This window comes from Ahaetulla prasina, chromosome 6, assembly GCF_028640845.1.
Source record: "Ahaetulla prasina isolate Xishuangbanna chromosome 6, ASM2864084v1, whole genome shotgun sequence".
NCBI lineage: Eukaryota > Metazoa > Chordata > Lepidosauria > Squamata > Colubridae > Ahaetulla > Ahaetulla prasina.
Window position 1 is genome coordinate 64,090,437 of NC_080544.1, and position 25,115 is coordinate 64,115,551.

Here is a 25,115-nt window from a genome sequence, read left to right on the forward strand (position 1 = left end):
GTCAGACTATCGACCAGTCGGAATGGTCCTTATCCCCAGAGAATTTCCAAGAGTTGATATCCAGGTTTGGGCTCGGTGGTGGACTTGTTCTCCTCCGAGACCAACAATCAAGTGCCTCGATTCTTTTCGAGGTTCCTTCTCGGGAGCGGAATCAGTGGACGCCCACGCAGCAGCTGGCCTCGGGCCTCCTGTACGCCTTTCCACCGATTCCACTGATCCCCAGAGTGATCCGAAGCTCCTATCCGAGAAGTCAGAATTAATATTGGTCGCCCCCTTCTGGCCCAGGAGACCCTGGTTTGCGGACCTGATCACTCTGTCAATTCGAGAACCGTGGAAGATTCCGGACAACCAGGTGTCCCTCTGCCAGGGACCAGTTCGACATCCCGATCCGCAATGGCTACGCCTAGCCGTATGGAGGTTGAGCGGTGCGTCTTAGCTACAGCAAGGGTTCCGCATCAGGTCATTCCTACCATGCTAGCTTCTCGCCGAGACTCTACCAAACGAATTTACGAGGCCACGTGGCGCACATTCGAAAAGTGGTGCACATCTCATAGTATAAGGGCCACCTCGGCTTCCGTCTTGGACATTCTGGCTTTTCTGCAGCGAGGTCTCGATTCAGGACTGGCGACGAACACACTCAAGAGACAGGTGGCGGCTATCTCGTCAGTCCTGAGGTGCGGTTCACTCATTTCCCTTTCGAAGGAGCCTCTCATTCAACAATTCTTCCGAGGGGCCAGCAATGTCAACCCGCCGGTCGTACATCGTTTTCCATCTTGGCGATTGAACGCGGTGCTCAATGCTCTGACCAAGACACCGTTTGAACCACTTAGAGACTCCTCTCTCCGGTTCCTGTCGCTGAAGGTTTCCTTTCTGATAGCCATCACATCGGCCCGCAGAATTTCGGAATTATCAGCTTTGTCAGTTCGTCAAGACCTCTGCACTTTCTTTAATGATAGGGTGGTGCTACGTCTAGACCCTACCTTCGTTCCGAAGGTTAACAGTCAATTCCATAGAGCACAAGACATCGTACTGCCCAATTTCTGCCCAAATCCGAGACACCATTTGGAAAAGGTGTGGCACACTCTAGACGTTCGGAGAGCATTGAAGATTTACATTGATCGGACATCGACCTTCCGTAAAACAGAAGCTCTCTTTGTGTCATTCCAACCACTTACTCTGGGTCAGAAGGTGACCAAATCGGTTCTGGCTAGGTGGATCAGAGCAACAATAGCCACAGCATATGAGAGTCAGTCTCTTCCGGTGCCGCGTAATATTACAGCACACTCTACCAGGAGTGCAGCTTCGTCTGCCGCTTGGGGGGCCCAGGCTTCGATCGATGAGATCTGCAGAGCAGCAACGTGGTCCACTCCTTCATCGTTCATTCGACATTACCGGGTAGACTCCTACGCGTCGGCGGACGCAGCGTTTGGCAGGCGAGTTCTACAGACGGTTTTTTCGCAACAACAATGACTAGCCGCCATCGACCCTCCCGGTAAGACTTTGGGCTTTGGTATGTCCCAGTCCTGACGGCCGTTTTCCCCGACAGGGAGAAGGGAACGTTGTCTTACCTGAACGTCCCTTCTTAGAGAGGGGAAAACGGCCGTCAGCCCCACCCAAGGCGTCTGTTCAAACTGGGTGCAGGGGCGGGAGGGCGCTAATTCTCTCTCATTTCAGTTCACCACGACGACCTGCAGTTGGATCCTCGCCGAAAAAGCTGGAAAGAAAGAGGAGTAGGCGGGGATCTCAAACAACTAATTTTAAGACTCGGTCCAATCAGCATCGAGGAGATTTACCCAGTCCTGACGGCCGTTTTCCCCTCTCTAAGAAGGGACGTTCAGGTAAGACAACGTTCCCTTTACCTTTCCCTTATCTGAGGGCAGTAGGCTAACCTCAGGTGCATAGGACAGCCCCTTTGGTAATCAAATCCCAAAAATTTGCTTCTAATTTGACAAAAATAAGCAATTCTCAAAGAAATGATATTACTATGTCTGTAGACCAATTCTAATCCACTCATCCATATTTTTAGTACAGTACTAGTTCCATACATACTATTTTAGTTTTATTGCATAAAATTCATCTTAGCCAACATAATGATGCCAACAATTGGAACAATAATAAATAAAAGTATATAAATAAAGGAGAAGAACAGGTCTTTAAAAACAGTGACATGCCACATTCCTGGATATTTTGCTGTGTGGATTGTCCATTTCCAGTTGATTTTTTCAATGAAGGTAAGTTTTACTTTTAAAAAAATAATATTCCAATAGGCTTGAATTATGAATTGGTCTTAATTATGAAATTTTTTTCATGTAATGAGTAGTTGAAGATTGGCTGCTGAATGTGCTAAGAACTTCAGATGATGGAAGAAAAACATCTGTGAGAATAAATAGAATTATTTATTTATTTATTTGGCCAAACACAACAATATATATTAGTATAAGCATGAAATAACCACACAAATTGAATACAACCAAAGGGAATATTAGGACAGGAACGGTAGGCACGTTGGTGCTCTTATGCACGCCCCTTACAGATCTCTTAGGAATGGGTGAGGTCAACAGTAAACAGACTTTGGTTAAAGTTTTGGAGATTTTGGGATGAGACCACGGAGTCAGGTAGTGCATTCCAGGCATTAACAACTCGGTTACTGAAGTCATATTTTCTACAATCAAGATTGGAGTGGTTCACTTTAAGGTTGAATCTATTGTGTGTTTGTGTATTGTTGTGGTTGAAGCTGAAGTAGTCTTCGACAGGAAGGACATTATAGCAGATGATTTTATGAGTTATGCTCAGGTCATGCCGAAAGCGGTATAGTTCTAAATTTTCTAAATCCAGAATTTCAAGTCTGGTGGCATAAGGTTGTGATCAGAGGAGTGGAGGACTCTTCTTGTAAAATATTTCTGACATGCTCAATTGTATTAATGTCCGAAATGAAGTGTGGATTCCAGACAGGCGAGCTGTAATCGAGAATTGGTCTAGCAAATGTTTTGTATGCTCTGATTAGTAGTGTAATCTTTCCAGAGAAGAAGCTACGCAAGATTAGGTTTACTTAGCAAATGTTTCAGCAGAACAAGAGTATGTGGTATCTCCTTGATCAACATATTAATAGGTAAATGGATAAAGAAAGTTTGTGACAGTAATAGAGGTGTGTTAGTTGGGATTGGGGTTAGGGTTAGTGTGAATGCATAAGTAGTGTTGTAACCAGATGATGCCATGTTGCTGGTTGAGAAGCAGAATGACTTTTCAAAAAAAAAAGCTAATAGATTGAAGTAATGAGGAGTACAGATCTGAAAATTTATATATCAAAACCATTAGTGATAGTGGTATATGAAAGAGAAAATGGAATGAACGGTAGCCCTTTATAAATAAAGTGTGAAAAACTACAGTAAATGGATGAATTTGTGAAATGTTGATGGAGTGTTTACTAAGTTAGCAAATCGATCGAAAAATTCTAAGAAGTACAAATGTGACTAGAAAGGTATTGGGTGGTAAATAGTTTGCTTCAAGTGAATGTTTCTCTGAAGTAACTAGTTGTTATACTCTTCTGTTAATAACAACATGCTTCTACTTATTTTGCTGTATGGAATTGTGAATTGGGCAAGTCAGGAGAAATGGTCAAATACATTGCATTCTCATGTGCAGACATGTCAATGATGGCATCAGATGGCCTCAGAGGGAAGAAAGACATTCTTAACAGTCCAGGTAAAGGTAGCAATAGATTAAATCAGACTTTCAATAAGGAGTATCAGGTATTTAAAGTCAGCTAAATTAGAATAGATTAGACTGCTCCTGAATTACTGTGGAAAAATGTAAAATGAGACTATCAGCCTAGGGGCCAGGAAAGACAGAAATGGTATGCATTTGTTTCCTTTGGCTAGGAAAACATTTGTTTTTTCCTTCACTCTTAATCCTTTAAAATAGTTCTGAGCCTGAAAGGATGTTGAGGAGCAGAGTTTTATCTTGTTTCTCAGATTAAGCTGACATGATGGCCATAGTGTCTTCACTGTCTGTCACTTCCTCCTTTGATGACTGGAAACTAAATAAATAAATGCCCCCTGTAGTGACAGGTTCTCTCATTAGCTTTAGTACTTCCATGCCCTCCAGTAAAGGGATGATGAACTCAGCATCTGTTTGTAAGCCAATCATTTTAAAGAGGTATGGGGATGGGCATAATCCTGTACAGAAATCTGAAGGGATAGGCAGAAATCAGACAGGACTAAGTCAATCAGAATGTGTTAATCACAAATTACATATCCTAAGGCTTTAAAATGAAATCATTTTAATAGAAAAGTAATTGTGGGTGTTCCAATTAATTAATTTAGTGTTTTTTTTTCAAATCCTGCATGAAGAAACAATGGAACAGTCTTATGTGAAGGAATAGAAGGAAAAGGAGAGAATGGTAGAGCTTTGACCCTTTGTTATGGAGACACTTCTCAATGGAAGATGCTTCTGCATTGTCATGATACCATTGCATTCATCATTTCCATTCTTCTGCAGGAAATAACTAATAAAATAAGAGTGTGGCATAAAAATACATGGCATCATAACATGCTGCCATATGTTTTATATTACTAGATGTTGCTACTTATATGCCTGTGGCTATCTAGCTGCATAATGCAGGATTATAGTATGCAAAAACTGAAGTTATCTTTTGAAGACAAACTAGCAATTGAAATAGCTCATATATCATATAATTATATTTCATATAATTGAAATAGCTATAATGACTCTATAGTCTCTACTCAAAACCCCAAAATCTTCAACCAAAAATTGTCTACTATTGACCTCACCCCATTCCTAAGAGGACTATAAGGGGCGTGATAAGAGCACAAAAGTGCCCACCTTTCCTGTCCTATTGTTCTCTTCATTATAGTATTATATGCATACTTTTACTTATACTTTTACTTATATATACTTTTTCTCTCATGATGAATTATTGTTTATGTTGATGATTGTACATACTGTTGTGACAAAATAAAAAAAAAATGCATCTGTGTTTTGAATGCCTTCAGGATTGCCATGAAAGCTTTGGTGAGTCCAATAAGGGAGAATAATTTTTGCTGATATTATCTGTCCAAAATTTTCATAAGGTTAGGAATTACCTTTTACAAATGTAGAAAAAAGGGATAATTTGTAGAAATCAACTCTGCTCATAAAACCACTGACTGGAGTGAAGAGCCTTCTATTAAGCAGAGAACACAATTTGATACATTACATGTATTAGATTAACATGACCATTTTCCCCTATGTTGTTTCACAGAGGCTGCCATCAAGCAAAATATATTTCTATTTCCACTAAATTATCTCTCAAAAGCTGCCGGCATGGTACAGAATTTTTCATTATGTCATAAGTGTAGTATGTTTGTGTTTGTCTTGGATTCTCTGGTAAAGATTGAGCCTTCTGTCCTGTCCTTTTACCTCTTTTCTGCAGACAGGAATCCTTGTCCAGCCTACTCCTTTTTACAATCCACAGACTATATATATATATTAGTATCATTTCTACATTAGAAATAGCATTAGACATTACCATAACTCTGAAATAGACAACAGGGCTGTATTTCTGTACCAATAAAACATTATTTTTTTCAAACTCCCTTTTGAAAAGAGAGACCTTGAAATTGGCTAGGTTTTTCCAGATTAAGAATTAATCCTATTATTTCCTAAACGCAGTACCACTGTAGTTAATCATGACTAACAATGTATTGCTTTCCATTCATATTTAAATTTAGTTAGATCAAAAGTTTTCTGTTTTTATTGTGTACCGATATATATTGAATAGAAAGCATCTCCCTCACTAACATCTTTAAATTTAGCAATAGCCTAATGTTAATCTTTTAAAAAATCATTTAATTGTATCTTGAGACTTCCATCAACTTTGAGACTTCTACCTTTTGTCTCTAACTTTTAAAGTAGTCTCAGAAAATAGTTCTGTTCTCTGTTTTGTTCTTTTCCTGCTCCTTTTTTCTGTACCTCTCACTTCTGAGGAAAATTTATGCTAACTGTTAAATCCACTCACTAACCTTCATGCTACCCAGACATTAAAAACACCCCTACATAAACTTTGGCCAATGATGTTAATCATTGTCCCATTGTTTCTTTAGTTAGCTCATCTAGTGAGCCTGTTAGATAATGTTCTTGTGGATTTCATGTTAAATTATTGGGATTTTATAAATGGTAAATAACTTGAATAGTTCAAATTAAATTTCTGATTAATCTACTGTTAAAGTATTTCACTCATTACATATAATGCAATTTTCAAATAATGAGCTAAGGACTGTTTGATTCAAAAGAAAGCTTCATGTTCAAAGATATTTTACCTACAAAAAGTGTGCTATTTCAGTCTGGTAGATTTTGCAGAAGAATAATGAAATAGAGAGAAGACATTGGCTCCTCAATGATAAGAACATAATAACATTTGCTTGATTTTGTATTAGATGAATTGGGCAATAGAAAACTGTTATTTCACTAAGGCCTACCCTATAACTTTTATAGGGAATTGTGGACATATTAATATCTCAGCAAAGGCCTGTGGTTGAATTCTCTTGTTGTAGCCTCACAGTATTTCTCTGTATTTATGCCAACTCCCCCCTGCTCCCAGGGTTCTGGGGCTCTACAATTTCCCTAAATATTCTGTAAAAGGAGGAGACTTCATGCTGATCTCTTGCACATTGGCAGAAAACATTTTGAAGTCTGTCTGCCATATACTGTAACAAAGGGATTGTGTTGATTTGAGATAGATCACAGCTGAAATTGTGGGGAACAGTGTTCCTGATTTGTGGTGTTTTGGTTGGTTTTTGTGTTGGACTTCTATTGTAACTTGTCCAAGTTGAGCAGAGTAGAATGTGTCTGTTCAATGAGTGACCTTGTGATTTTCTTTGACAGGGAGACCATTGAGAAGGTTGGGAAGGAAAGTTTCTTGATGGTTTGTATTGTATTCTATTTGTATTCCAAAGCATAGGGCTGCCAGTTTCATTTGGCCCTTATATTGCTTGGACACATTTTTCAGTTTATTATGTTCAAGCAACTCAGTTGTTTTATTACAGCCTTTGCTGTTCACGTCTGTTCCTATTGCCAGAGCAGCACCTGCTGGTTAAAGGGAATATAATTGCTTTCTGGGTTGAGAACTGAGTTTTCTGAAAGCTCATATTTTTACCATCCCATGTTTGCCTGACCACATACTTCGTTATTTACTTTTTCCACTTATTGGCTGAATTTGTATAATCTGGCAAACTGCTAGACTCTTCCTCTTTACATACACAATTACTTACAAAATATGTTTAGAAAAGGGACAGGGTGGAGGAAATACACAAAACTGAATATTCAGAATGATTAAAGGTTTATTGATATCATTGCATCTTTTTATTTTGTAGCTAGATTTGAGTCAGTTTTTAAATGTCATTATGTGTCAGGTGGAAAAGACCAGGACCACACATGAAGTTCCAATTAAACTGATTTATTAGTACTCACGCCTATGTACAAGAATCTATTCAACAATTAGCACTATTTTGGTTTAGATGAGAGTCAGTGGAATTCAAGAGGAGTTAGAGTTATTTTGTTATTTTGTGGCTATGTAGTGACTCTAAGCTGATTTGTCTTTTGACTTTATCCCCAGGCTCTGCTACTCCTTCTCCTACAGCAGCAACCTAGCAAGGCATAGATCACCTGTTGCACGGCTGTTAAAAATGGAAGTTCAGAGCTATGGTAATGTCTTCCCAGTCTAGACACTCTGGGAATTACAAATCCAAAAATAGCTGGAAGATATCATATTAGAGAAGGCTTTTTTAGATAATCAGCAGTAGATGCTTTAATACTTATCAAAAGAAGAAGTTAATTGAAGCTAGACAAATAACTATCTCATAAAAACTGGCCAGCTTACATAATTTGAACAAGAGAGCCAGTGTATTCCTTTGAGACTCCATCCAATAGATTACTATGTGTGCCTTGTTTCATTCATCTATCACTTTTGACCTTCTACCCAACTAATCTTTGCAACTAACATAAATGTGCGCCTTAGTATTTCTAGCTGCTTTGGGTCTGTCAGTACATAATAATCAAATTGAATAAATATTTCAAATTCCTAGGCATCACCATAATCTTTGATGTGTATGTACTAGAAACTAAACACTTGCATCTTCCTATTTAGTTTAGGCCATTAACTGTTCAAAAACGTATAATGTTGAACAGCAGATATCCCAAGAAAACAAAGTTTGGAGGAATTAAATTTTAAAAAGAGTAAGAAGAGTGAATAAGAATTTTAAAAAGCCGAGTAAGAATGATTTGTTAAAGACTTAATGTTCAGGCTCATTACATTCTTTTTCTTAAGAAACACATATTATGCAGCAAGTATATTTTGCTTTTTTCAATATTTTATAAGTTGTTAAATTCTTTTATTTTCAAGTGTTTTCACTAGAGTCGTAACAGCAAATATATCCAATTGTTATTCCTAGTAGCAAGCTCTAGGTCAAGGCTGGTTTATTCTTTAAAGTAGAATATTCTAAATAGTGTTTGCCATCCAATGTACTTGTACCCTGAAGTATGTACTTACTTGTATGAAAGCTCTAGAATGTTTCAACCCCTTTCAAATACACATTTTAAATATTATGTCTGTGGAAAATGTGGAAAAATACAAGGCTTAAAAAAAAGTTTACTGTCGAGCAAAGGAATCTAGTTGTATTTCGTGTCATAGAAGGACCAAGTTACTTGAGGAACCTAAAAGTCTATATAATGTCCAGGCTTTGTAAAAGATGAGCTTTCCCCAAAATGTGCTCTGAGATTCTGCATAACTAAACATACTTCTTTGTTGGAATTCAGCACATCTGGATGGCAACAGTTTGGGAAGGTTGACATCAGGTTACTTAGACTGGAGAGAATGTGTATTGGAGTCTAAAGGAGATTGCAGACTAACCACAAGCTTTCTCTACTTCCCTAATTTGAAAAGCAGCCCAAATATTGAAGGAGAAGGTGAGTGTTCAGGAAATCAAGTTGCTGAAAATGAAGTTTCAAAAACTAAAATTCTTTCTCTTGAGCATTGCCTTTAGTGTGCCTGTATTCTGGCTGATTGTGCAGAATAAGACAAAGACTCATTACAGGCAACTACAGTAATTAACTTCAAATAATGTTAAAATCAAAGATGTTAGCTGTTGCTGAATTCCAAGACAGTAGGTCAACAGCTGAAAAATGCCGTGATGAAACATCTCCTAGCATTTGTCTGAGTTGGGCCAGCCAATTGTGCTGGAATCGTCTGTGTTTTTGAGGCTATGAGGGAGTTGTATGAGGCTTGCCAAATTCCTTTATGCTTGTGACTGAAGCCAGAACTAATACTTCTAAAACATAGCAGCCTTGTCCTTGTTATGGAAAAGTGTTGCCTTTGCAGACCATTCTTCCTTTTTGCTTTCCTTGTCCCAGCATCAATCCTTGGCTGCCCAGAGACCCACAGGGCTTTTGTGCTCTGCATTTTACAGCAAAATAAACAAAGAACAGAAATGTAAAACTTTCCCTCTCTTCCTTTTTAATGGGTGGAAAATCTTCCATATTCTGCAAGTTTTAAAAATGCTTGCCACCCCTCTTGGGATATTGGTATGAAGAAAATCTGCAATTAAGACTGCTTAATTATTTTGTCATTTTCAAGCTGTCCTTTTAAGCATATGGCAGAAAATTGGTTCCTGTTCTGAATCAGTTTCCTCCTTCATTTACTTCTTTGTTTATTTTTCTTCATTACACAGATCTGCCTCCTTTCCTCCCTACCCTAAATTCCTCCTTAAAATCCTACAGAGCAGTGTTTGTCAACCTCAGCAAGTTTTAGATGTTTAGACAGCACTCATCATTATCCACTGCTGAGACTGAGAAACACTGCTACAGATTGACTCATAACGTTTACTTCTATGTCAGTGACTGAGACCTTGCACCCCAAATGTGTGTAACACTAAATCCACTGAGTTACGGGAAAGTATTGTGTTTCCACTGCAGATTAAAACAAAGCTTACGCATCGTTTGGGGTGTTGAGAATGGAGGGTAGCATTCCAGTCCATTCAGAAACAGGTTAGTTGAGTAGGGCTTTCCTTTGTCAAGGTTCAGTGTGTTGATTAGGTCACACATTGATGCTTGTTCTGAATAATATTGAAACCCTTGAGAAATTCCTTTGCTAAATGAGGGGAATGAAAGGAAGAGAAGAATTGTTTTGTGGTGTGTGAAAGGAAGGACCAAAGTCTTGTTGAGACTGGCAGTAGAAGGTCAACTGTCTCCTCTGACCTTGAACTGGCTAATTGATCTTTTAAGACAGTTGTCTGCATTGCCAAAACTGACTGAGGCTAATTGAGTACTGGCCTCTTAGGAGTGCTAAGCACCAGTGTGCTTTCTGCTTCTAAATCACTGTGTTCTGTACACTGACACCTGTCTTACAACTGACACAAACTATGCCATTCTGTTCTGGTTACTTTTTCTTTGACTCCCAATTCTGTTCAAATGAGTTTACATGCTGAGATTCCACCTGTAATTTTAATAGTAAAATAATCTCCTGATGAGGCTCCTTTATAGTGCACACTCTGATGGCAGTGCCTTATCTCTTCATCCAGGCATCCAGCCCTAGTTATATACCTTTCTACAAAATATATATTTCTCCAAATGCATAAAGAGTAGACGAGCTTTTTGTAGCTTAGTATTTCTTTCATTAATGTTATCTTTTTCATCATCATTGATTTCTAGGTTTGTTTCTCTTTTTCTCCTGAACAGAAAAAAGACGCTTCCTTATGTTGGCTTTTAACAAACAAATGGATCTTTCTTAAGATCATGGGTTTTTCTGTTCATAGATGGTTGATCTGCAACTCCCCGCATCTTTCATTATTGATCATACTGGTTGGAATTTTTCAACGTTCAGGGGCTGCAGATCTCCATCCATACTTTCTAAATCATCACAGTCAGGCTATCTTTCTGATTTATTTTGATAGAATTCATATATATAAATAAACCTTATTGGTTTGTGTTTTGTCTGGGCAAATTCAAATCCAAATCAAATATTTGGATTCTAAATATTTATTGTGACTCAGGTATATGGGTTATTTAAGGAACCTTAGTTCCTTAAACCACAAATGTGGTTTAGGGCAAAGAGTAAACTATTAATACTATGTGGCATTAATTCTGCTATAGGGGAATATTCTGCTTGATAACATATCAAGAAAAGTATATTTACCTAAGCTTTCCTAGCTGAGTGAAAGCAAGCAAGCAAACAAAAAATTTATACTTAATGAATGTAATTAACACAATATTTTTTTTAAAAAATACACCACCATTCCTTTTTCTTAGAATTGCAGTTATAGTAGAAATTTTTGGTTTTATATGTTGATCTTCGGCTTTGTAAAGAGTTCTCTATAATTTAAATATCTGAACAATAAAAGCAAAACATTAAGGCAAACTGTCAATACTTTTCCTAGATATTCCGTGTTGTTGTCACCTTAGATAAAGATTAATAGATTTGATAAATTAAACATCTCTTAATATTTGACATATAATTCCTTCCAAGATTGCAAAGAAAAGGTCTAGCACAGAGGACTACAACCTTAAACACTCAAATAGCCATTTGGACCCATTTCCCACAGAAAAGAAAACACTGGGAGCCACAAAATCTGGGTGGGTGTGGCCAACTCGATGTCACTCACTTCCACTAATCACATGATCCCTCCTAGCTAGGCCTACCCAGCCGGTCATTAGGGTAGTTGTTAAAAAACTCCAGGAACCACAAAACCCTTTTGACATCTCTCTCTCCCTCCCTCCCTCCTCCCTCTCTCTCCTCCTCCCTCCCCCCTCTCTCTGTATCTCTCTGTCTCTGTCCTGACCGCTTCTCTATTCCCCCCCTACCTCCCTTACCTTCTCAGGCCAGCGAGGAGTGACTGGGAGGTGAGGGCGAGGGGCAGGGAGAGCCAGTGGTGGGATCACCGAACAGAGAGCCACAGCAGAGGGCCCAAAGAGCTCCAGAGCCGCAGGTTGCTGACACCCGGTCTAGCATTACCATGCTTGTTAGGTTAAATCTATAATTACACATTATTCGTTTAAGCATTGCCATGTTATTCTTCCCTAAAGCAACTAATAATTACTTGAAATCTTTTCTATGTTGTGAACTTGAAATGTCCCCAAGAACAATTATATGAAAATATGTACAATTGGACTAATACAATCATAGTTTCCTGGTGGCAATTTGATGCATCTCAACTACTTATTTTTCAGTTCTTACAATTAGAGGAACTGACTCTTTCTCTCTTTTATAATCCAGATTACATTATTTGTTTTCTATACAGATGTGTTCCTAGAGAATACCAGGAAGCATTGCATTGCGTAGAATAAAAATCAGAATTAACCAAATTAAAATGCTTCTCAGAAAATGTGATATGAATATTATTGGAGCTTTCAAAATCATTTTCTTTTGCCACACACTACCGACACACTGAAAGTTGGTTCATTCTTCCCCTTTACAAGGAAGTAAAATGATTGCTATTGGTGACCTGAGAGCATCAAATTCACAAAGTAGGCATTAACTAGGGTGGCAAATCACACTGTGTACATATAATGATTGAGCGATGGAACTACCAATCAAAGGATGGCCATGGAAGGCATCTCATTGCAGCTGGATTTTTTCCTGGAAGTTGTCTTCCTCTAATTGGCAATTTGGCCACTTAGTCATCAAAGTGCATGATTATCAGCTCTTTGAGGTATGCTGGGTCATGAAACCAACAGAGCAAGGATTACGGAAATGCTACTTTACTGCTGTAAGGTATAATTACAGATTCTTGAAAGCCTATTAAAGTTTTCTTCTGCCCCCTCTTATACTGAACAACTCAAAGCAGAATTATTTTGAATTTCTTTTCTCACACTTTCTCATTTCCAAGACTGAATTGTCTGTCATTTTGCCCTAACTATTCCTGCATTCTTCTTTGCATTCCTACGCACTCTTCAACAAGGATGGCATTATCACACAAATTACACGCCTAATGTATTTACATCAGACATCATGAGGTCATTACATAATTGCAGCAGTTGGGTAATGATATAATAACACATATGTTGTTTTAAAGTCATTGGGACCTTGTTACAGATGCCACTGAATGGGGGGCCCTGTATCAAATACAGGCTTTAGCATTCTAGAATCAGACTCAGAAAACTGGATGAAATTAACAGAGATATTTCTGCATATCGGAAGACTGGTAGTATTTTCCCATTACTGGTTTAAAGCAATGCCGCCTCTCCTTGGGTGGGCAAGACAGTGTTGTGTTGTGCTTAAGGTGTTTAACAGGTATCAGGGAAACCCATGTTTAGATATTTCTTTAGCCATAAAAGTTGCCTGGGTTGTTTTGACACACATATCCCTCTCTCTCTCTCATTTTACTTCAAAGGGCTCCTGTTGTCAAATAAAATGGAAATGAGTGCTTTGCATAACATCTTTAGTAATTCAGTGAAAGGCAGGACATAAAGCTAATAAAAGAATTAAAATGTGATTATTTGTAATAACATATATTATTTCTGTCATATCCATTCATGTCATCTAACAAAATATGTTTGTCCCCTTGAATCTCATTCAGAATGTTGCACAAATCTTCCAAAAAATAATTTCTGGTGCTCCCATTACCATCATGTACTTTTGAGCATAACTCATGGATCCCCAATAATCATCTGTGGAGTAACCTTTATGTGCGTTGGATGGCCATATAAATTTGTTTGCTAAATAAATAAATAATTGATGAGATCTATACATCTGCAAGTCCCTTGGCCTGGAAGGCGAACAAACAAGTTAGTCCTAGAGGAGATCAACCCTGACTGCTCTTTAGAAGGCCAGATCCTGAAGAAGAAACTCAAATACTTTGGCCACCTAATGAGAAAGAAGGACTCACTGGAGAAGAGCCTAATGCTGGTAACGATTGAAGGCAAAAGAAGAATGGGACGGCAGAGAATGAGGTTGCTGGATGGAGTCACTGAAGCAGTCAGCGGGGACTCCAGGGGATAGTAGAGAATAGGAAGGCCTGGAGGAACATTGTCCATGGGCTCGCAATGCGTTGGACATGACTTCGTGACTAACAACAGCAACATACATCTGCATCTTAGGTGATACTAGTTAGGTGACACTAGTTCATACAACTTAGGTGACACTAGTTCCTATGTTCTAATATACCTTTTAATTATTTTATAATTAAACTTAAATATTCATTTCTATTAATCCCATGCTACTTTTCAGTATTCCTTGCTAACAGTAAGTCCACTTGCCAATATTGTCATTACTATTTTTAGTTTGTCATCAGAATGACTATTGGTTATTAAATTTTCATTTTTATTTTTATCTCTCTCTTTTTATATATGTTCTTCAACTTTTCCCAACTTGTCTCTTGATGGATGAATTTAGGTAAGTCTGTCTTGCTATTTTACAGTTGAGTAATATATACTGTTATATATTATATAGTATTATCTACTATCGAAGAATTATCAACACCTTTAGAATGCTCTTACTATGTATAAAAATTTGTATCAGAGTTATTCTGTATATGAAATTTGTTTAGACATCTACAAAAGTATTCTTACATGCATACAAGACAGTAAGCACATTATTTGGCATATTTTATGCAAGGGTCAAAGAGTCTGTGCACAAAAAAATTGTAAATATGTATTCTTGACTAAATAAGGCTAATTTATGCAATTAACGAAGAATGATAGACACTATAACTAAAAGCCAGGTACAACTTTGATGTTAACTCCCTTTCATTAATAAGTGTGCATATTGAAGTGCCTATATGACTTAGATCATGGATGTCAAACTCACGGCGTCATGTTGCCGTCACATGATGTTTCATGATGTTTTTCTCCTTCACGGAGCTGGGGTGGGCGTGGCTTCATGTGACACATCCGGCCCGCAGACTGCCAGTTTGACACCCCTGATTTAGATCCTAGAAATGCTCTCTGGAAAGAGACCTCACAGGTACAGCCATAAAAAGAAAATAATGATATAAGACTGGATATGTGTATCAATGCACAAAATAGGAAGCCCGATTAATCTGATATTGCTCCTTTTTCCATGAACAACAATAATAATGATGTATTAATGTTCCAGTTCAGATTTCCATATGTTGTATACGTCTTTTTAAAACTCTTTTATTATGCTACAATGATTTAGCAAATATTATGGTTTTTATACTTCTGTTCACTGAATTGTTTGAGGTATACATTGCTTGGTAGCCTGTACATTAAAACAACTATGTAATAATACAATTTCTTAGTCACTTTTGTGATAGTCATGTATTGTGGGCAAACCTAAACGTTAGAAGGGTTCATATATGAGTAGAAAGTTCCAGGAATTCTTTCCTGAATTATCAATTATCCTATCGTGGTCAAACTAACTTGCCAAAATTTCTAATGTATTCTCAGTCATCAACAATATCACATCTCTTAGCCCATTGTTGTGATGACACAACGATTAGCAGAAGTCTATAGAAATATAATATGAACCATTCATCCAAATATGTACAAGCTTTTTTCATTATTTCTGAACACAAATATTTTTATTGATGCTGTTTATTATTCCTGCATTCAAGGTATTCCAGGGCTATTTAGAATAGAATTTATAGAATTTGTTTGAATCTATTGCTGCCTATCAGCTACTTTACAACTGTTACTTACAATGTTTTTGTATTATGTTATGAGGAGTTAAATAACACCAGAGATGTAGAAAACATCTGGTGAATGAGATTATTTTTTTGAAATACAAGGAAAAACAGGGAGGAAAGACAAGAAAAGAGATTTCAGTAAAATCTGTCCTTAAAATATTTCTTACAAAATTGAAGTCTTAGAAACAGTAGCATCCTAGAGGATATGGATACATTCAGGCAAGGTTTTTATTTCCATTAAATCAGACAAATGGGCAAAACTTTAATGCTGCTGGATGCACATTCAGTGATCATCATTCTGCTTTCTTCAGAGCTGTTCTATCTCTTCAACTGAATTAAATCAACAAATTCCTTTCCTGTAGATCTGTCAGTTTTTCAGCTGTTGCATTACTACTACTTCTGGTTGATATCTGTATTTCAGTAGTCACCAACCGTGGTCCGCAGCCCACTGGTGTTCTGCGAGAAAATTTTGGTGGTCTGCAGAGAAATTGTTGCATTGCTCTTGAGGAGCCCAGCCAAGGTTTCCTGCACTGCCCACATCCCAGAGACAGGATGGGGTCCTTCAGGCAGTTAGCTTGGCCGCCTGTTAGCAGAGAGAAGCAGTCGGAGTCAACCCTGGCTTTGCTGTCCATTGCAGACGCTCTACCGGCCCCCTGCAAACTCTCATCTTTCAAGGAGCACTCGCTGAAGCGGTACGGGAAACTTTGGCCGGCTCCTCGAGAGATGAGAGTTTGCAGGAGGCCGATCTAGCATCTCCAATGGACAGCAATGCTGTAGTGCGTCCTGGACGTGGTTTACCGCTCTGAGCCCCAAGCACTCCAAGCCCCATGCGCCCCCTCATCAGTCTCCTCCAGCAGCTCCCCTCCAGCCGGCAGGTCGATCCCAGTGCCGGCTCTCATATGCCAAGCCAAGCCCTTCGTCTACTTCAAGCCATCCCCCATCAGAGGGACCCCACAAAGCCCTTGCCACCCCTTCCATCCTTCTGCCCCCAGCCAGCCTTTTGGATGAGGTGGAAATACTGGATCTTCAAAGGTTGGGTGGCTACAGCCGGGAAGAAAAGGAAGAAGAGCAACAGCAGTTCCAGGAGGAGGAGGAGGAAACCTCCTCTTCTTCCTCCTCCTCCTGGAGTTATCTTTGAGGTATCTGCCCAACTTTTCTGCACAAAGCCGACTGGGTTTTTCCTCTTCTTTCCCTGCGGCTCTTTCTGGAAAAAAAGGGGGGGAACTGAGATTTGTTCACTTTGCTTACTTTGCTGCATTGCATTGATTATGTTGTGCAAAAAATAATAATGGTGCACCAGTTAAGATTCTGTGTTGATGCTGATTAAAGTTAAAATAGGACATTATAAACAGTGTACTGTAATGTAGGGAAGAAATGGTAACATGGAAAAAAGCTGTAGTGCTTCCTGGATGTGGTTTATCACTCTGAGCCCTAAGAGGCAGGAGACAAGGGCTGCCTTGGTGCCACTAGCTGGTGCAAATATACCACGGCGAAGGCGGAATGCTGATGTCATGCAAATGCAAGTAGCACTTCGCTCCAGCACCTTCCACCTATCGCCACCGCCACTTCGGCTGCCCACCCCACTCCATAACAGCACCATTATCTTGTTCCGGACAGCAAGGGCTGTGCTCCTTTTTGCATGTTGCACCACCTGCAAAGTTGCACATTGCACATGCCACCTCCTATGGCAGAGATTTCCAGCCCCACCACGGCCCGGTCTCATTTCCAGAGCTAGTGCACCCAGGTGGAGGAGCTGCTCCAGGATGACCAAAGGGCCAGTCCTGTGACTACCACAGCTCTGGAATATAGGACCGACTTTCCCACCAACGTCAGCAAGCCACCGTCAATCTGCCTGTCTTTGTTTTCCTTCACTCAGATTGACCAAGCTTCTTGAGAGAAGGAACACAAAAGAGGTTTCCAGGCTGTGTGCCTGGACCAGGCACTTTCTCTCGGGCCTTCCAGCTGAAGGCCTCACAGAAGCAGACAGGTAGGCCCGAAAGGCAGCTGAACCTCCCCTCCCGCCCCCAGTGGTCCACGGGATTTAAATTATGAGTTTGGTGATCCCTGAGGTCCAAAAGGTTGGAGACCCCTGCTGTATTTGATTAGGGTTTAACTTATTGCGCTACAGCTGAAGTTCCTAGAATGTGTCTTAATTCTTCTAAACTTTCAGTTAATGTTTTCCAGTACTTTGACGACTTCTTGTTGCTCAGCATCTGATCTGTTAACCTAATAAAACAACTATACTACCTTTTTTAAAATTTAAAATTCCCATTTTGTGGTACCTTATGGCTTTATTTTTCCATATAACATTTATCCTGAACCATAATATTGAATATCGTATCCTGCTTCCTCCAAAATAAGACATCCCCTGATAATAAGCTCAATCAGGCTTTTGAGTGCATGGCAATAAGGCCAAGCACTTATTTCAGGGTTCAAAAAAATATAAGACAGGGTTTTATTTTGGGGAAAACATGGTAGATGAAAGAATACACAAGAAAATTAGTACAAAATTAAGTCAGTGTACCCACTGATTTTTTTAAAATAACATATGGAGGCTAAATAAAAAACTAATGTACACACTTCCGTAACTTTATCTAAATAGGGTTACTTTATTAAATGAAAACGGAAATAATCACATAATAGCAACAGCACTGAGACTTATAAACTGCTTCACAGTGCTTTCCAAACTTCTCTAAGCAGTTTAGAGTCAGCATATTGCTCCCAACAATCTGGGTCCTCATTTTACCAACCCCAGAACCATTTGCTACAAAATGCATAATTCTACATTTTATCACACTGTAAACTGCTCTGAGAAACCTCAAACCATGAGATGGACAGAAAATAAATTTAATAATGAAAAATAAAATAAAAAATAATTCCAATAAAATAAAAAAATTCTGCTAGTAATAGACAAGTTAATTAAAGCCATCACAAAAGAAATCTACCCTTTGTCTTTTCATCAAATCTTGACATTTTCATTTGAGATAAACTACTGCCTAGAAAGGTATTTAATTTTAGAGTCCAATCCAAGTTGTAGCTTCAGGGCAGCCCCAAGTATTCCCCAATGCAATAGTCCAATCATGAGATGATCAGGGCATAGATTATTTTCTGAAGGGTTTCCTAAATGGAATTTATTATGCAGGAATCAGTTCCAAACATGAATATATGGTTGCAAAGGCAAGATCTATTCTATTCATTTTCTTTTTACTTTGAACAACATTGTCTGTTGTTTGATAATAATTTAATTCAAACCAAATTAGCCACTCATCCTGTAAGTGTTCTTAAAGCCATTGTGTCATTTGTTACTAAGTCATCTGCAAAAATATAAGCCTAAGTCTAGTAATACTAGGTAATACTAGGAAAAAAACATTGATGATTTGCAGAAGGGGAATAAAAAGGATTGAAGGGAGCATGTTTTGGCAGACCATCTGCTACTATGATTTGGACTGTCTATATTTAAACCATGGCTCCAGCTCTTACTATAGGTTAACAAAAGCTTTTAAGTAGGGTAGCTAATGGGTCACATGTATCGTTCTTGTAAGGTTAAGACCCACAAGTCATCATTTGTAAGGCAGTGGGGGATGAATTGTCACTGGAGTGGAAAAACATTAAATCAAAATGCAATGCCACAAGGGACTCTATTGTTTCTCAGCATTATGTGTCTTAATGAAATGCAACATTGCTGTTGCTTTTCCCTTTAGAATTTGAACTCTATTTAAGGCTATCAAGAACCTACTAATTTTAAAATCACCTGATATTCTATCAGAATTTAAAAGCTGAATTTTCAGACTGGAAATAATTATTGATTTCTAAATAAAACTATAGGAGGTTCCCTTTTGTTTAATTTAGAATTTATATAATCAACAGTAGAGTGAGATATTGAATAATATGTCCCATATGGTCTAGACCAGGTCACCAACTTTTCGGACCTCAGGGACCACTAAATTCATAATTTTAAATCCCGTGGACTACTAATATGATCTAGACCGGTTGAACGTCATTTTGTTCGTGATGAAATTGTTTTGGACATTGAAGCTAGACAACTTGAAGATTTGGTTCTGTTCCTTAGACCATGTTTTGTTGTATATCTGGATTCCTGAAGAATACTTTTTGAACTTACCTGTGTCTTGACCCTGTGTACAGTTTCTGGATTGTGTCTATGCTTGACTCCTGTTGACTAGATAAATCAGATTGCTTATTTGATTCTGTGCGATTTGTACTAATTCCTGTCTCTCTCTTGCTTTGCATTTCATTGTATTGCTATAAAGTAGAATATGGGCCAACAATGTTAACAATGTTCTTATTCTCAGAGGGATCGCATTTCAGAACCCAAAAGCAATTACTGAGAAAAGCAACTCCTAATATTTGCTAGATAATTCAGCAACAATTGGAGACAAATCTGTTAGTGTTTTCTGAGTGAACTCTAGTGGAATATTTTTTAATATTAGTATATTATATAGTCCATTCATATTACATTATAGGTCAACCTATTTTCTGCAGACCAAACTTTAGCTGTTCGTAAAGTATTTCAGTAGTCCATTATAGACATTATCAACAATTTTGGGAAATCTTAGAAAAAGTTGATTATAAGGTATGCCTGGCTGTTGTCACAATCTGTGATATCAGACAGATATTCATATCCAGAAGAACTCTTAATATATCTGCCTCTTATAATAGATAAATTTAGGATTCCTTGCAGTGAGCTGGTTTGGATTCAGCTTAGCTGTTTAGCTTTCTGATACATATATAATATGATAAAAGGCAGAGATACAGAGCTCTTGGGGCCATTAAGATCCTTTCCTAAGTCAGTTTTATGCTATAAACAGAATCTCCCTTCTGTGACGCAAAATCATTTAGCATAATGATGTACTTCTTCAATAGCGGGATAAATTTTTTGAGTGATTCACTTAGTGAAATCTTTTCATGAAATGGACTGACCTTTTGTCCATTTATTGATCTGCTAAATATCAGCATGTCATGAAATATTGGTCAAACGTATCAGAGCCTGCAGCATATATAGTGAATATATGAAATGCAAAAATGTATTTCATGAAATCCTATAGGTGCCATTTTCTGAAATCTCATTTAAAACTGACTTATACTTGCAGATGTAGGAAATTTTTCCTTCTACAGGGATTTTAAGTGCTTCTACCCAATCCATGTTATATTCTCCCAAACATTCCAAAATTCTTGGAATACCAGCAGAAAGTAAATGTTTATATTTTATCAGCTCTTTTACTTACTTAATACAATACTTAATAAGGTATCATTGAGTCAAGCTAAATTCTGGCTAGTTGCATGAAGAAATTGCTTACCACTTTACCTTATTTTAGGGTAAGCAAAAGCAATTTTATAATCTCTTTCAATCCACCAATCCTCCTTCCTCTACTTCCTCAATTTTGTCAAGAATAATCATTTTTGTTCAACATCCACTTACAACGGATGCCCAAAATGTGTAAGTTTCTACTTCCTTATTGTTGACCCAAGAATGTTGTACAGGATCAACCCGTTGATTCTTCTCATAAACCATGGTACTCTTAGTAATCTTCTTTTGGTTAGTCTTTGTAATTCAATGGTATATATCATCCTCCTGTAACTGTTTCTTATTGTTCAAATTCACAACTGTATATTATCACTGAAAAGAACATTCTTTTAACAGTTCTATAGAAATATTTTGATCTATCATTAGCTTCCTCCTTAAGATTAATCTGTTTACTTCTTGAGCATATTATCCATCTTTATCTATGACTGATCCCAAAGAAAGAAAAAGCAGTTTTCACTTCTTCACTATGAACTTTCATTAAGAAAACAGTATTACATTACCTTTGTCTTCTTAACATTTAACATTAATCTGTACTTTCACTTTCCATTTTTATTCTGCACCTGAATTCTTTTAGCTCATTGTTACTTTCAGCTAAGACACTGGTATCAATTACATATCTCAACTATTAGTAGTCCAGCCCCTTATTTTGATTACAGCTGTCATCTTTTCTAATCTTGTTATTTTTATAATATATTTACTGTATACATTAAGGAGATATGAGAACAATATGCATCTTTGTCTCAGTCCCTTTCTATTCTGAATAGCTGTTTTCAATATTCATGCGGGGTTTTATTCCTTCTGTGGCCATTTATAAAAAGTGAATTTCTCTATGAAATGGTGAGGGTTCTCCTTAGTTCCATATTTTAATCTGAAATTGGAAAAATGTTTTAAGTAGTGCTACAACAGAATTCCCCAATGTTTTCAGTTTTGCAGACAGGAGGGGAAAGGAGATGGTGCCATGCAAGAGGCCAGCAAGTGTGCACATGTGTGCGCAGCTCCATTTGTGTGAGTGGTGTGCACACATGCCTGCAGCTCAGCAAATGGAGTGCATGTGCCCCCTGCTGCTTGTGCAAGTGAGAATGCACCTGCGTGTAGCCTTGCTGGCCATTTCCACGGCCCAGTTACATACCACTCACAGCCCACTTGGGAACCCCTGCGCCAGTGGTGGAATTCAAATTTTTTTATTACCGGTTCTGTGGGCATGGCTTGGCGGGTGTGGTGTGGCTTGGTGGGCGTGGCAGGGGAATGATACTGCAAAATCCCCATTCCCTCCCCACTCCTGGGGAAAGAATATTACAAAATCTCCATTCCCACCCCACTCCTGGGAAAAGAATATTGCAAAATTTCCATTCCCACCCCACTCTGGGGCCAGCCAGAGGTGGTATTTGCTGGTTCTCCAAACTACTCAAAATTTCCGCTACCAGTTCTCCAGAACCTGTCAGAACCTGCTGAATTTCAACCCTATCCTGTGCTATAGTATACAGCATAATAGTATAAATGTAGTATAAATGTAGTATACAGTAAAATACAGCTGATTCAAACTATCTCTGACAATAATTTCAGTAAGCTTTTCTAGTTGCCTTTGCAGTTCAGTCATAATATAGAACAAATGAATAGAATAATCATATATTAAGTACCTTTAACAATATATAATTTAGAAAAAAATAAATTATAAATTGATATAAATCGAATGCTCTGTTAAATTTCTTTCGTTGGGGGTGTTACTTGAAACCCTGACAACAACAGTCTTTATCAAAACCATGTTGAAACTAAAATGGTTTTTAAATTTTTGTTATTTGTTTTGAAGGATGTGTATTACTACTGCATATTCTCTTGGAAACAATTACATCTCAGTATGGGTTGGATTTGTACTGTGTGATGGCTAACAATGGCGTGTTATGAAAATAGATTTTAGCTTACAAATTTCTTCCTAACATACGAAGATTGAGAATCCTCATTTCCAAGAACGTAGCAAGAATAACTTGCTATTTATTTTGAATCCAGACAACTAGACTTTTCTCACAACACAGGCAAGGATCAAACCATGTTTCTAGATTCTGATTTACAGGCAAATTATACCTTGCACAGAAACCATCATTTTCCTAAAATATAGTTTAAGTTCCAGTGAAATATAAAAACACCATCTTGCTGCAGCCTAAAATTAAAATAAATAGAATAAATAAAAATAAAAATGTTACTCTCATCTGCAGACAAAACAAAAGTACTCTTTTCCTTCCTATAATTGAACAACCTCATGGGATTTTGTTTCCATTCTAGATGGGTGCATAGAAATGAACTGCTTCTAAAGTTTAAGTGAAAAGTTTCACAAAGTGGTCTAAAATTGTTCTCTTTCCCAAACTGATTTCTTCTTCTTTAATCTGGGGAGCTTCTGGCAAAAAAATTTTTTCCTCATGTATAGCCAAAGAATGGGAACTAAACCCGTAAAAGCTTTCTAACAGCTCTGACATTTTGCCCATCAATTCAGACTAGGATTCGTTATTAGATTTGGAACTTTCTGCCCTGTGATAAATAAATGAAGATTTGAGAAGACACATGTCTCCTTGCCAGGATCAGCAAGCTATTTCTACCATATTTCCTAGGGTTATATCCAAATGAATTGATATAATTCAACTAAGATAGTTTTATGTCTCTAAAGTATTTTAATTATTTCTATACATGGCCCATTACATAAATTCTTCATTGTGATCCCAGTGATTCACTATGTATTTCCAGTGGGCACCATTCGGAATTTTTTTAGAGCATAAAGAATAAGTCCAGATACAATCAAAATTTAAATTGCTGGGATGAATATCAACAACATCAAATATGCTGCTGCTGATACTATTTTGATCGCTTGAATGAGGAAAACTTGGGACTTGTTTCTTGAAGGTGAAAGAAATATAATAAAAACCTGTTTAATGCCCAATATTAAGATATACACATACATATATTTATTTATTTATTTTATATTTCATATTTCTTAACCAGCTATCTCCCATAGAGAGGGACTTTGGGCAGTGTACAATACATAATGTACATAAGTGATTATTATATCTCAGTAGGCAGCACCAGCACAAAGTGGAGAAGAAGTTGAAATACTAACAGAGTTAAATTCGTAGGTCAGAAATTCACAGGGATGGAGCTGTGAAATAAAAAGATACCTGTTACGTTGAAAGTGCAGAGACATCATACTGCCAACAAAGTTACACTTTGGGAAGGTTATGGTTTTCCCAGCCATAACATACAAATGCGTATTTGAGTAAAGAAATATTAGAAAGGCTGAAGAAAGATAAAGATGCATTTGAATCGTGGTGCTGGAAAATATCTGAGAAAAATCATTCACTACTAGATGAAGTAAGACCAAACAGTTCACTGGAAGCATTCACAACAAAGCTAAAGAATAAATATTTGACACATTTAATGTAAAAGGAAGAGTCCTGAAAATACACTAACGCTTGAAAAAACTGAAGCTAGGTGAAAAAGAGGCTGACAGAAGAGAAGGTGGCTACATTATTTTCAATCATGAAATAAGGATGAGTTTACAAGGACTCAAGAAAGCAGTTTCTGATTGACAATTCTAGTGAAATGTTATCTACTGGGTCACAATGAATCAGAAGCAACTGAACAAACAGTGAAATGGTCACATTTTGATGTCAAAAAATAAATTGCTGCAAAAATGTGGGGAGACAGTTGTTTTAGTCTTCACTGGTGACATCTGAAGGCAAACATGATTTTTAAGTAATCACATTTTGCTGTAAGAATTGTTAATTAAGACATTAAATACGGAAATGCAATATGTTTCCCACAGAAATACTATGCTAAAGATGCACTATCATTCATTGTAGAAATCACAATAATCGTTTAGAAGAAATTGTAAGATGCAAGTCTTGATTTTAACTCTGAACTTTGATCAGAAATGTGTTAACAAACATTAATTTGCACATTGTGTTCATTTTCAGTGCCATTTGTCACCCTTTTATAAAAAGGCTGATTTGAACAGCCGCATCATTCATTACAATTGTGAGTATTTTTTAAAAAAGCTATCAAGAATGAAGATAATTACAGTGATGATACTGAGATATTAATTTTCAGTTATTTTCTAATTATTTTGATGGTTTAAATTTGAATAGTTGGCTGCCAATATGTATGAAACACAA

General features: G+C 37.6%; 2 protein-coding genes across 4 annotated transcripts in view; both read left to right on the plus strand.

Annotated features, from left to right (window-relative positions):
• Positions 1-25,115, plus strand: part of HS6ST1 (heparan sulfate 6-O-sulfotransferase 1) — a 220,052-nt gene that overhangs the window by 80,933 nt on the left and 114,004 nt on the right. The gene's annotated exons all lie outside the window — the stretch shown is intronic.
• Positions 276-5,304, plus strand: LOC131201368 (uncharacterized). The gene is made up of 3 exons (XM_058189196.1): positions 276-1,492; positions 1,675-1,838; positions 5,261-5,304. Exon 1 carries the CDS (start codon positions 394-396, stop codon positions 1,468-1,470), a length of 1,077 nt encoding a protein of 358 aa, XP_058045179.1. The 5' UTR covers positions 276-393; the 3' UTR covers positions 1,471-1,492; positions 1,675-1,838; positions 5,261-5,304.